The 15,172-nt window shown below is 36.9% G+C and overlaps 1 protein-coding gene across 8 annotated transcripts in view; it reads right to left on the bottom strand.

Moving 5' to 3' along the window:
* The window catches only part of LOC105476071 (vacuolar protein sorting 13 homolog B), an 859,286-nt gene that overhangs the window by 773,683 nt on the left and 70,431 nt on the right, over window positions 1-15,172 (bottom strand). For all 8 annotated transcript variants that reach the window (XR_003016738.2, XM_011731700.3, XM_011731704.3 and 5 more), the window contains exon 5: window positions 5,921-6,088. Coding sequence is in view for 7 of the 8 variants with exons in the window: in XM_011731700.3 (XP_011730002.2) it covers window positions 5,921-6,088 (168 nt within the window). In the remaining variant the exon portion in view is untranslated. The remainder of the gene's footprint in view (window positions 1-5,920; window positions 6,089-15,172) is intronic.

Here is a 15,172-nt window from a genome sequence, read left to right on the forward strand (position 1 = left end):
CCCTAAATACTCAAAGCAACCCCAAGCAAAAAGAACACAGCTGGAGGCATCATACTCCCTGACTTTAAAATTTACTAAAAGCAATAATAACCAAAACAGCATGGTACTGGCACAAAAAAAGACACATAGCCCAGTGGAATAAAATTTAAAAACCCAGAAATAAATCCAAGCATTTACAGCCAACTGATTTTCTACATAGGGGCCAAGAAAACACACTGAGGAAAAGAACAGTCTCTTCAATAAATGGTGCTGGGAAAACGGGATATCTATATGCAGAACAAACCTAGACCCTTATCTCTCACTACAAAAATCAACTTGAGATAGATAAAAGACTTAAATGTAAGACCTGACATTGGTCTAGGCAAAGAATTTATGACTAAGACCTCAAGAGCATAGGCAACATGCTTTTGAATATACATCTTTTCTACCACAAAGACACACGCATGTGTATGTTCATTGCAGCACTATACACAATAGCAAAGACATGGAATCAACCTAGATGCCCAACAGTGGACTAGATAAAGAAAATACAAGACATATACACCATGGAATACTACATAGACATAAAAAAAGATGAAATCATGTCCTTTGCAGCAATATGGATAGAGCTGGAGGGCATTATCCTAAGCAAATTAATGCAGGAACAGAAAAACAAACACCGCATGTTCTCAATTATAAGTGGGAGCTAAGCACTGAGTATACATGGACACAAAGAAGGGAACAATAAATACCAAGGCCTACCTGAGGGTGGAGGGTGGGAGGAAGGTAAGAATCAAAAGATTAACCATTAGGTACTATGCTCATTACTTGAACGACAAAATAATCTGTATACCAAATGCACGCAACATGCAATTTACCCAAGTAACAGACCTGCACATGTACCCCCTGAACCTAAAATATAACTTGGAAAGGAAAAAAAAGAAATATTAATTCTCACATATAGTATGGATGGTAATAAATTGATTTAACCATTTCAGAGAGCAATTCAGCAATATAAAACATAACTGAATGTTTACATACTCAGTTATTCTTTTCCTGATCATAATTTACAGAACTTGAATATGTAACGAGGAAACATAGAAAAGGATGTACATTCCAGCATTATGGGCAATGTCAGTATTTTAGAACAACTTGAATGTCAACCATATGGGAGATGATAGGATTCTGCCTCTAATAGTAGAAAAGATTAGATATTCTGAAGACCTTTATATTGAAATAAAAGTCTTGGAAATTATTTTAAAAATATGTAAGGGGAAGGAATGAGTTAAAGGAGAAAGAATAGATAGATGGCCCAAATATTTTATTTTTTAATCCATTATGGCAAGTAATTAGTGCACTCTGATTTGGTGTCAACTGAACATCTTATGTTTATTGGTCTTTGGGGTATATTCTTTTTTACATGTTTGTTCAAGTCTCCTGTCCATTTTTCTATTGAGCTATTTTTTTCTTATTGATTTATAAAAGTTATATATTGTGGATATAAGTATGTTGCAAATTGTAAGTATCAAGAATATACACTTCCATCTGTGGCTTGTCTTTTTACCCTCATAAAGACATTACAATTCTTATTTTAACTGCAATATTTTAATACATCCTCATACATTACTTGTTGGTATAAAAAAATGGCATTACTATTATGAAAAAACTATTTGTCAGTTATCTCTGAAGCTTAACATAGGCCTACAGTATGACCCAGTAATTTCAGTCCTAGGCATATACCCAACAGAAATATATGTATATGTCCACCAAAGGACATGTATGAAAATGTTCATTATAGCATTATTCATTATAGCCAAAACTGGACATAATTAAATCTATATCAATAGTACACTGAGCAAAAAAATGTTTTATTCACAACATGGACCAGACCTGCAAACTCACCATCCCCCATACATCAGGAAAGACCAGTGCAGGCAGAATCCCAACCCTTCCTCACCTGATTGTGCAGGGAGAGGAAACAGATATATACACACACAAATGAACTATTGTTACAAAAACCTGAATAAATTTCACTTACATAATATTGAGCAAAATAATCTAGGCCCAAAAATACATATGGTTCCATTCAAATAAAAATTTAAAGAGTCAAAATCCTACTATGGTGTCAGATGTCAGGAAAGTGGTTGCTTTGGGGAAAGAAGGGGCAGTAGTAAGTGAATATATGTACAACAAGCACTTCTGGGTACTGAGATTGTTCAATTTCTTGAGCCTGGTAGTGATTACATGAGTATGTTCATTTTATGGTATGTCATTTCACTATGTGGGTTCTCTGTTTGTTTTTGAGTTTTTTTGTTTGTTTGTTTGAGATGGAGTCTTGCTCTATCGCCAAGGCTAGAATGCAGTGGCACAATCTCGGCTCACCCAGCCTCCACTTCCCAGGTTCAAGCGATTCTCCTGCCTCAGCCTCCCAAGTAGCTAGGATTACAGGCACCTGCCACCATGCCCAGCTAATTTTTTTTTGTATTTTTAGTAGAGATGGTGTTTTACCATGCTGGCCAGGCGGGTCTCAAACTCCTGACCTCAGGTGATCCGCCTGCCTCAGCCTCCCAAAATGCTGGGATTACAGGCGTAAGCCACCACACCTGGCCAGTTATGTGTTTTTGCTTAATGCTCTTTCTTTTTTGTATGTTATGCTTCACTTAAAAAAAACTATTTTAAAAAAAAACTAGGCCGGGCGCGGTGGCTCAAGCCTGTAATTCCAGCACTTTGGGAGGCCGAGACGGGCGGATCACGAGGTCAGGAGATCGAGACCATCCTGGCTAATATGGTGAAACCCCGTCTCTACTAAAAATACAAAAAAAAAAACTAGCCGGGCGAGGTGGTGGGCGCCTGTAGTCCCAGCTACTCGGGAGGCTGAGGCAGGAGAATGGCGTGAACCCGGGAGGCGGAGCTTGCAGTGAGCTGAGATCCGGCCACTGCACTCCAGCCTGGGCGACAAAGCGAGACTCCGTCTCAAAAAAAAAAAAAAAAACCTAATAAAAGGGAAAATAATAGTTTCTTCCTCAGAGAGTTAAAGGGTTAAACAAGATAATTAATACAAAATATGTAACACTAGCCCTGGTACTAAATAAACAGAAGATACTATTTTCACTGTCTTTATCACCACCATCATCATGAGCTTTCATATGGTATCATATTTGCTTCTGAAGATACATTGGCAAGTTAGAAGCAGTCATTTTATAAATGACTCACCCAAGTTTGCACTATCAATCAATAGTGGAGAGAAGATTCCAACTAAGATCTTCCAACTCCTGATCCAGAATTCTAATTCATAATTTCCAAAAGTAAAATTGGCATTGCTTCTACATTAAAAATTATATTTCTGGCTGGGCATGGTGGCTCACGCCTGTAATCCCAGCATTCTGGGAGGCCGAGGCAGGCAGATCACTTGAGGTCAGGAATTCGAGAACAGACTGGCCAACATGGTGAAACCCCATCTCTACTAAAAATATAAAAATTAGCCAGGCATGCTGGCAGGCGCCTAGAGTCCCAGCTACTTGGGGCCAGGCATGCTGGCAGGCGCCTAAAGTCCCAGCTACTTGGGAGGTTGAGGCAGGAGAATCGCTTGAACCCGGGAGGCAGAAGTTGCAGTGAGCCAAGATTGCATCACTGCACCCCAGCCTGGGTGACAGAGCGAGACTCTGTGTCAAAAACGTTAATTAATTAAAATAAAATTTCTTCACCAAAAATGTCAACTCATTAATTCAATCCTACATTGTCCAGTTCTATTTGTTTTCTATTTTCCATAGCTGCTTCTTCCAGCCTTTTAATCAAATATTTCTTTCCATAGAAGATGCAAAGGAGGCGTTAACAATATATAAGAAATGACGTTTGGGCCTTACCTACACTCTTATTTATGTCATAACAAAGCTGTAACATCAGGATTCTCCTTTTGTTAAATATGAAGACTAAAGCTTAAAAAACACATAATAATAAAACTATATTCCAGTTCTGCTGCTTCCTAGTTATATGCCTTAATCAGGCAAATTAAACACTCTTGAGACTCAACTTCACCTTGCTTTAACCCTTTAACTGGGATTTATGATGAATAAATGAATATATTACTAAATATCAAAAAGAGATAAAAAGAGGCTTCAGGACAACCAAGAAATTCCAGGCCTGGCATGGTGGTTCACACCTGTAATCCCAACACTTTGGGAGGCCGAGGCGGGTGGATCACTTGAGTCCAGGAGTTTGAGACCAGCCTGGGCAACAGGGCAAAATCCCATCTCTACAAAAAATGCAAAAATTAGCCAGGCATAGTGGTGCACGCCTGTGGTCCCAGCTACTTGGGAAGCTGAGATGGGAGGATTACCTGAGCCCAGGAAGTCGAAGCTGCAGTGAGCCAAGATAACACCACTGCACTCCAGCCTGGGCAACAGAATGAGACTGTTTCTCAAAAAGGAAAGGGGAAGAGGAGAAGGGGCAGGGGAGAAGCGAGGAGAGGGAAGGGAGGATGAAAGGGGGAGGGGGGGGGATGGTGGGGGAGAGAGGAGGAAAAGAAGAAAGAAATTCCAAATGTGCTTTGGAATACACAAGCCTAAAACATAAATCAATCAGATATATTACCTTGCCTTCACCAAGCTTTGTAAATGCAACATGATGCCTTTCACCTTTCAAAAACATAAACAATTCAAACTAAGTATCATTTAACTTTTATTGCTACAACCCATGGCACTATAAAATATAGTCATGTACTGCGTAACAATACCTAAGTCAACAACAGACCATATATCTATGACGGTTGCCCCATAAGATTATAATACTATATTTTTACTATACCTTTTCTGTTTTTAGATACACAAATACCACTGTGTTACAACTACCTGCAGTACTCAGCACAATAACATGCTGTACAGGTTTGCAGCCTAGGAGCAATAATAGCCTATACCATATACCTGAGGTGTGTACTGGCTATACCATCTAGGTTTGTGTAAGTATACTCTATGATGTTTGCATAACAACAAAATCGTCTAAGATGCATTTATCAGAATATGTCCCTGTTGTTAAGCAATGCATTATTGTATTATACACCACATTTGAAACAAGCATGTGGCAGGTAAGAAAATGAAAATTAAAAGTATTAAAAAACAAGTACAGGCCATGCATGGTGGCTCATAACTGTAATCTCAGCACTTTGCGGGGCCAAGGCAGGCAAATTGCTAGAGCTCAGGAGTTTAAGACCAACCTGGGCAACGTGGCAAAACCTTGTCACTACAAAAAAACACAAAAATTTGGCCAGGCGCGGTGGCTCACACCTGTAATCCCAGCACTTCGGAAGGCCGAGGCAGGCGGATCACAAGGTCAAAAGATGGAGACCATCCTGGCTAACACGGTGAGACCCCATCTCTACTAAAAATACAAAAAATTAGTCAGGCATGGTAGTGGGCACCTGTAGTCCCAGCTACTCGGGAGGCTGAGGCAGGAGAATGGTGTGAACCCGGGAGGTGCAACTTGCAGTGAGCCGAGATCGCACCACTGCACTCCAGCCTGTGTGACAGAGCAAGACTCTGTCTCAAAAAAAAAAAAAAAAAAAAAAAGCCAGGCATGGCAGCATGTGCCTGTAGTCCCAGCTACTCAAGAGACTGAGGTGAGAGGATTGCTTAAGCCTAGGAGGCAGAGGTTGCAGTGAGTTGAGATCACACCACTGCACTCCAGCCTGGGCAACAGAGCCAGACCCTGTCTCAAAAATAAACCAAAAAAAAAAAACCCCCACAAGTATAGATTTCTGAATTTCGAGTGTCTCCTAACCTCCCGTAATCATATGCAACATTTTGTATATGTGCATTCTTTTTCCACACTGGAGGCATGAAGATTTGATAACATTTACCAGCAAGTCAGTTGGCCCAAAGAAAGGTTAAGAGTTAAAGCAATTGTTTCAATTATGGAAAAATATACAGTATTCTTGATATTTACTCACCAGAAATATCCATGAATGCACGATCCCATAATTCACCTACTGTGTAACATTCTGCAGAAGTGATGTTGACTGAAAGAACGATATCGTCTTCAACATATTTTAATATGAGATTATTTATCACAATGTTTACATTATTTACAACTCGTCTAATCAGACTCTGCACATAACCTATAAAATAGAAAAAAAGATTTTAATTAGCCACAAATCTCTCAGTAAATAATTATTTCTTAAAATGTTATTGAACTTAATGCATGAGAAAGGTGGGTATTATTTAGCATATTTCCCAAAGAGAAACTAAAGTTCAGATAGGTTAAAAGGCTTGCCAAAGTGACACAGTTAGTAAGTAGCAGATCCAGCCCAACAAATGTCATTATCAAGAAGTTCCATAGTGAAGTATTCACACACTAAGAGAAACCACAAAGACCATATATATTTTTGATAACATAATACTAGATCCCATACAATGATTATCCTATACGTCAAGTACTTTGTTTGATTTTTGCTTATTGTATTATGTAAATATTTTCCAAAATGAAACAATGTTACTAAATGCTGATTATACAGTATATTAAAAGATGGGCTTCTTTAAGCTTAAGCTTCTTTTTAAATCAGCTACCATCAACTCTTCCTAGTTTAGCCATAAAAATATTTAAAAGTTATGCCTGGGATAGAGGAAACATGACCATCATAATGAATTCAACTCTATTCACTTACTAATATTTAATGTTAAAATAGAGTAGAGGGGAAAATATGAATGAAGAAAATGTAGACAGGAAGAGTTAAAGAAATATTTTTTAAATACTACCATGAAGAAGACAGAAAAATGAAAAAACAAAAGTAAGGAAGGAAGAAGAATGTATAAAAGTAGAATAAGAACACAGGGAAATAAGAAAAAGAAACAGAAATACTAGTTAACTCAAAACACTAAAAGTAATTAATGAACATTCTATTTCTTCATGGCTTGCTTAGAATCTCCAAATTTTTTCTTTTAATTTCATGCTACTGTGGAATACTTCATAATCTCACTTACGTTTCTCATGTAGGTGTGTACATGGATACATTATTCAGTAATTTAGTTAAAAATATAAATAACACTTTATAAAAAGCATTTTAAAAGCCAGGAGAAAAAAAAAAATTAATCTTTTCCACTGTAAAAAGCTAACTAAAAGGTAATGCATTTCCACTATTAAAGGAAACTATTTAAAAGGTAATTAAAATTTTAGCTATTTCATGAAATAACCATATGGTTGTATTCTTTAACCCAGAATGTTACTGGACAAAACAGAATCAACTTCTGTCAGCAACTGACATTGTTAACACCTATACTAAAGACTGCTGGGAGAAAGCTTATTGAAATCTATTCAACCATAACATGTTTGCAAAACCCAACTCCTTCATTCATTCCCAATGATGCAAATAGGAAAGAAATGTAATACAACTTAGATTCGAGTTTTTCTCCTATATAGAAACTATTAGCAGCTTTTACAGTGCCAATTATCACATGCTACAAAATTAATGTTCAAAATATTAATAGATTTAAAGTAACAATTACTATTTCATGAGTAGATGCTAAAATAATTCTTAACAAATGAGACTTCCAAAAGAAATTTTAAGTATCAACATTTTAACCTTAGAATGTACATAACCCCATGTTATTACTACTCAACGCAGATTTTTAAAAATAAAAATAGGGCCGGGCGCGGTGGCTCACACCTGTAATCTCAGCACTTTAGGAGGCCGAGGCGAGCGGATCACGCGGTCAAAAGATGGAGACCATCCTGGCTAACATGGTGAAATCCCATCTCTACCGAAAATACAAAAAAAATTAGACAGGTGTGGTGTCGGGCGCCTGTAGTCCCAGCTACTCAGGAGGCTGAGGCAGGAGGATGGCGTGAACCCAGAAGGCGGAGCCTGCAGCGAGTCGAGATCGCGCCGCTGCACTCCAGCCTGGGCGACACAGCAAGGTTCCTTCTCAAAAATAAATACGTTTCCAAGAAGTCAAGTGACCATGACTAATATTGGTTTCCCTATTTCTCAAAAACCTGTCATGAATAGGGAACTGTTTTGTTTTGTTTTTTTGAGACGGAGTCTCTCTCTCTCTATTGCCCAGGCTGGAGTGCAAAGGTACGATCTCGGCTCATGGCAACCTCCGCCTCCCGAGTTCAAGTGATTCTCCTTCCTCAGTCTCCTGACTAGCTAGGATTACAGGCCCGTGCCACCACGTCAGGCTAATTTTTGTATTTTTTTAGTAGAGATGGGGTTTCACCATATTGGCCAGGCTGGTCTCGAACTCCTGACCTCGTGATCCGCCCACCTCAGCCTCCCAAAGTACTGGGATTGCAGACATAAGCCACCATGCCCAGCCAATAGAGTACTCTTAAAAACCACGTAAGCGTTCATGAGTTTTTATTATCTTTAAAACAGTATCAAAAATAGCACAGAAATATAATGCAAAGTAATAGAAACATAAAATATGTATTTTAACTGATAGAACACTACTGATGGATTGTTCATCTTTTTAAAAATATTTTCTGGCTGGGCATGGTGGCTCACACCTATAATCCCAGCGCTTTGGGAGGCTGAAGCAGGCAGATCGTTTGAGCTCAGGGGTTCAAGACCAGCCTGGGCAACATGGTAAAACCCCGTCTCTACAAAACTACAAAAATTAACTGGGTGTGGTGGCATGTGCCTTTAGTCCCAGTTACTCGGGAGGCTAAGGCAGCAGAATCGCTTGAGCACCAGAGGTGGAGGTTTTGGTGAGCCAAAGTTGCACCATCACACTCCAGCCTGGGTGATGGGAGTGAAACTCTGTCTCAAAATAATATATATTTTTTTCTTTCCATTTTGTATTATAAAACTGACATACAAATTGAGACGAATAAGCCAATTCACCAAAGTAAAAGAAACAAATATCGAAAGAACTACTTCTGTAGAAGACTATTTCTATTTCCTTATTAAAAATGCAATGTCAAAATAAGTAACAGAAACTTATCAGTGGAATAAATGACACACTGTCTCTATAATCCCTCAAAGTAACTTGCTTCTATGCAAGCTACAAGATAGTGTCAAGCAGATCTAATAGCTCTCATCACTCCATACTTAGAGACTCCCTGGGACTGTATTTGTTCGAATAACATAATAATCATCCAGGTCTACTCCACAAGCATCTGAAAATGGAAAGTCACACTAAGGATGAGACCTTACAAGATGTAATATTAGATGGCTCTAAAACAGCCTGCTACTTAACCTTTCTCCAGAAATTCTTATTATCTACCTCTCCCCATACCTCATATAACCCCTTCTTCCAAACATACATCTATGTCCACAGGACCAGTTGAAAACACTAAATTTTCACTAACTTTGCTCGTGTTCTTCCTCCTTTTTAGAGTACTTTTTGTCCATTCACACTTCTTGTTCAGGTGCAGTATAATTTTCCTCTGCCTTATATTGTCTTCTCCAATGTCCTCCATCCTATACCTCAACATTAAAGAGAAATGCCTCTATGACTTTTCTTGGGCTTATGCTACTATTAGTCATTTGCTTGTGTATATGTTTGGTTATCTTCTCTGATAAACTGTGAAATCCTAGAGAAAAAAGATTGTATGTTATTTATTTCTCTGATAGTCTTAAATGGCATGTATCAAAATTTTTTGGTTATAAAGAGACACCATCTGCAATTGATTCATCTTGATGTGGTCACTGGGAAGCCAAGTTGCTCATAATCAGAAATTCCACGGTTGATGACTTGGTTACAGTACATAAAAACATCTTAGTCAAGTTTTTGGTGTAAAATTTATTTAAGCATTATGTAGCATCAGATAGGAAATTTATGCTCAAATGGTTAAAGGGAAAATAAGTTCTTTAGAATGTTCTTGTCTTTTATGAAATGCTGAAATTGTTTCAAAATAAAAAGTTTGTTAAAAGGGCAAGAATAAAAAATCTTGATTGTCAATGTTATAGACAGGCCCAATAAAATATGAATTAAAAATGTTTATCAGATTTAGTAACTAGATAATAATTGTGGGCAATTACTGTAGAAGCTAAAAAAAAAACAGACGTGAGTTGGTGATACTGTATTATTTAAGATGGTCACAGAAGTTCTAGACAATGAAATAAAGGGAAAAAAGAGAAATTAGTGTATAAGTATTGCAAAGGAGGGAAAAAAGTCATTTCACAAAGATGACAGTACTTTTTATATAGAAGCTCCAAAAGAAGAGACTAAAAAATACTGAATACTGGTCAGCTAACAAAATATAAAAGTTAGCTTTCCTATACAAAAAAAGTGATAAAAAGAAAATGGTAAAAAATGGAAATCCCAATTAGCAATAAAATGTATGAGATAGCATTTTCCACCTATAAAAGTTTAAGAGATGTTTTTTAATAATAAAAAACAGCATTGGACTAAAAATGTGATTGGAATAAAGTATTGTTACAAACTTTTCACCAAGTAATTTAGCCATTTTATGCCAAAAACCTTAAAAGTGCTCGCAAATTTTGACTCTATAAATTGGAAAGGATTTTTCCTAAAGAAATAAGCAGAGGTGTATGCAAAGACTTACCTACATATGTTTGCTAAAGCATTTTACAAAACTAAAAATAACAAATAACCTAAATATCAAACAAAAATAAAAAGGACTGGTTGAATAAACTGTAGAAGAGTTACACAACAGGATTGTATGCCACTGACCGAAATAACAATGTAAAAAATACGAATGGCCTGGAAACATGTTTTTGGCATAACATTAAATGAAAAATTTAGGCTACCAAAAATTGTGTGTGTGTGCATATGTGTGAATGTGTGTGTATAAAGGAAGAAAAGACTCTCTAAAAGGTTGTACACCACGTTAACCGATTTCAGTTCTGGGTAAGATAAAGTAAGCACTCTACCCTGTCTTTCCCAGTGACTGCAGCCATAAAACCTGGAAAGAATGTGTGGAGCAGCTACTTCAGGGCTCTGAAAAAGTAAATAGTAGGCATGAGATGGGAAACAGAAACAAAAAACAGAGTGACCAAAGAAAAACAACAAATGAAATGGCAAGTGTAAATTCAAACACATCAATAATTATATTCTAATTTAATCACACTGTGGTCAGAGAGAATGATACATGATACTGATGCTTTGAAATTTCTCAAGACTTCCTTTTCAACGAAGTCTTTGTTAATATCTGTAGATACTCAATGTGTGCATCAAAAGAAATGTATACTGTCTTACGTGCCTAGTGCAGAGTTTACATGTGTCTGCTGAAACAAAATTTTGATATCCAATGATCTAATTTGGAGATTTTTTTTTCCTGATTGATTTATGACCTTTCAAAGTCAGATTGTTAGGTACATACAAAGTCAACGTGTATTTTCTGGAGAACTATATCTTTTATTATAATTTAGTATCTTTATTACCTATTTCCATTAATGTCTTTTGTCTTTAATTTTTTTATTTTTGCCTCATTTTCATACAAAGATACAGATTTATTTTAGACTACTATTTGTCTCTTATATTATCTCCCATACTTTCATTTTTGATCTGTCTTGCCTCTGTTTTATGTGTGTGTTCAGAAGCCATACACACGTGGACATGACAACTCCCTCCTTTTAGTGCCCAAAAGATATTATTTGTGGTTCATTAGAGCTCATCTTCCTTTGGCTTTGTACTGTGGTTGATAGTTTAAAAGGCTCCTATCCTAAACAGTTAATTCTTTGAGGGCAAAAATAGCCTTCAATGAGCTGCTCTAGCATATTGTTCACATAGTGATACACATTTAAGGAAATAAACAGCCTGTCTCCACTAAGCAATACTTTGAAATTCAGTCAAATTTAAATGAAATAAAGGCTCTCTAATGACATTTTCTGTAATAAAATATAAACATCAGCTATCTTAAAGGTTATTCACAAAGTAATAGTTTGAAGCATAATCCATTTAAAAATGGATTGATACATTAATAAGAAAGAACACCTGTATGGCAGAGAAGCAGCTATCTATCAGTAATTTGTGCTCCCACTTCAGGTATGTGGAATTGCTACTGAGATTTAACTTCTAAGTCATAAGTAATATCCCTGCAAATAGTTTTCCTCAGAGGAATATGCATCACTTCTAGCCTGGGGATATTAAGAAGCAGATAGGTCTTCTCCAGACTCTTTCTTCTTGAAAAGGCTGAAAGCAGCAGAATCCAAAGTCTGGCCTAAAAGATAGCAGAGTCTCAAGATAAAAGTAGCTTGGGCTTGGCGCAGTGGCTCACACCTGTAATACCAGCACTTTGGGAGACCGAGGCAGGCGGATCACCTGAGGTCAGGAGTTCAAGACCAGCCTGGCCAACATGGTGAAACCCCATCTCTTCTAAAAATACAAAAATTAGCCAGGAGCAGTGACACACACTGGTAGTCCCAGTTACTCATGAGGTTGAGGCAGGAGAACCACTTCAACCTGGGAGGCAGAGGTTGCAGTGAGCCAAGATCACACCACTGCACTCCAGCCTGGGTGACAGAGTAAGACTCCACCTCAAATAAATAAATGAATGAATGAATGAATGAATGAACGAACGAATGAAGCTTGGATTCCTGGTAGAACACTGCTTTGAACCGGTACATAAAAAAATAAAACCTCTATTGTGATAAGCCGCTAAAAATTAGAGGTTACTTTGTCTACCAGCTAACATTACCGTAACCTGTATAATTTGTCACTGTTATGTTTTTTTAAAAAAAAAAAAGGCAAATAGGAAATGTTTGTGGTATCTCCTATAGCAATTAACTATCAATTTTGACTCAGGTTCTTGAACAGTTGGAATATTCTTAAATTATTTAACATATCTTCCAACTATTACTAAACTCTCTTCAACAGTATTTTCAGAAACCAAGCCCTAAAGGCCAAGATGGCGAGCATTTAAGCACATACACACAAACACAAACTATGTTCTCTATTTCATATTCAATATTTTCTACTGGAAATAGAAAAATCTAAGTAAATGACTATTAATTTAGTAATGTCTCTCCATGTATACCAAAATATCTGAATTTTCATTTTCTTATTCACAAAGTAGGCTAGATCAAAGGCTTAAGTGGGCCTATGGATAGACTTCAGCAAGTATGTGAAGTTATAAGCAAATTTTGAATGTGCACATGTAGCACTTTTTTTTTTAACAGATTTCCAATGATCTATGACCTAGAAATGACTGACCACTATACCAGATAACTTGAGATAACTTCTTATTCCAAATTTCAGTGACCATAAATCTAATTATGCAAGCCTGAGGAAAATTCTGCATGATTTTGTATGGTTCAGACATGTAAATGACTATTACGAACCAGATGTCGCTGTAGATTAGGGGCCAGCAAAAGAAGGCCTGTGCCATCTGGTTTTACAAATAAAGTTTTATTGGAGCACAGCCACATTCATAATTTTATTAATCATCTATAGCTAGTTTCATGCTACATGAGAAGAGACAGCTGTGACAGAACATATCACTTGCAAAGCCTAAAATATTTACTGACTGACCCTTTATAGAAAATGTTTGCTAACCCCTGTGCTAGATGATGACAATCAAAGATGACTAAGTCACAGCCAGGAACAGTGGCTCACACTTGTAATCCCAGCACTTTGGGAGGTCGACATGGGCAGATCACCTGAGGTCAGGAGTTTGAGACCAGTCTGGTCAACATGGTGAAACCCCGTCTCTAATAACAATACAAAATTTAGCTGGGAATGGTGGCAGATGCTTGGAATCCCAGCTACTCTGGAGAATCTCATGAACCTGGTGAGGGGAGGTTCCAGTGAGCCAAGATCATGCCACTGCACTCTAGCCTGTGCGACAGAGTGAGACATCATCTCGGAAAAAAAAAAAAAAAAAAAGCCCAACTCATATCTTCTCACCCAGTGGGCAACACGGATTTTAGTTTAACTATACCCTAAATATTTCTATTAAAGTATGTGGTAGAGAAATTATCTCTACTATGAAAGAACTGTAATATGATTCCGAAGCAGGATATGGCTGCCAAAAATTAGTCCTCAAATAACCGTATGACTTAACTGTTAAATAACAAAATGATTTACCATTGTATACACACACACACACACACACACACACAGACACACACACACACTGAGAAAAAGAGAAAGGAAAAGGAAAGAGATAATTATATGACAATACCAAGACAGCTGAAGCTATACAATGGAACATAAAATTTGTCTCTGAGCTTCCTCTAGCAGGCAAAAAAAGTAGGGATTTTTTTTTTAAATGAGTAACTACTTGGAAAAAAATAACAGTTAATTAAGAGATGATGAAAAAAACTAAATGACTTTAAACTTTTTAAAAAATTAAAATAACTTAAATTTTTCAAAAATTAAAATGTCCTTTAAAGCCATTTTAGAGACATGCAGAAACAGCCCACCAACTGCAGCTTTTTATAAGGTACTTCAATAAAAGTGAAGGGCATATAATTCAGAGAGTACAGAACTGAGTAACCCAGGTATCCAGTTTAGAAGTGGTTTCACTTTACACCGAAATAAAATGCAGAAGGCACTGAAGAAGCATGCATGCATGAATGAATGAATGAATGCAATACACTTAAACTCTCTGTAAGTAGAAACTGTCAGCATGTCTTACAGGAGGTACTAAGCCCACAATTTAAAACTTTGCTGTTATTAATAAAGTTATTAATGACAAAATTAATAAACTGTTATTAACAGTAAAGTTCTTGGCCTATATAACATTAACTGAAAGAAAATGTTTGCTTCAAATCAGTCAGATCCAAACTCTTTTAACCTTCGCCCAGTAAGAAATATTACATTGTAATGCAGCACAAGCATATACATTCATATACTTTCTTGAAATATTACTAAGTTTTAATATAAGCAAACATGCTATGTGGCTTTCTATTCAATGCCATATAGTTTTAAATGCTTGCCATGACCCACTAAAGTGTTTTAACAATAAACTAACTGGTCAGGATCCTTGGTTTGAAAAAGACTATTCTAGATGCCAAGAATAGAGATTGCCAAGCGAATGCTGGATGTTACATTCTTTTCCTAATAGAGAACTACCTATTCTTCAAAAGATTAAAACAACTGTCTATTGCCAACACAAAAACTTCTCAAAAATCATCTCTGGATTTATACAAATGCCCAAACTGCAAAACTGTAAACACAGATGCTGGGAGAAATAACCTCCCCAGAAAATTTCAAAAGCAGGAATTTATCTCTACCATGAAAGAACTGTAATTAATATAATTCCCAAGAAGGATAAGGTTGCCTGAAAAGACTCC

This window comes from Macaca nemestrina, chromosome 8 (genome assembly GCF_043159975.1).
Source record: "Macaca nemestrina isolate mMacNem1 chromosome 8, mMacNem.hap1, whole genome shotgun sequence".
Taxonomy (NCBI): domain Eukaryota; kingdom Metazoa; phylum Chordata; class Mammalia; order Primates; family Cercopithecidae; genus Macaca; species Macaca nemestrina.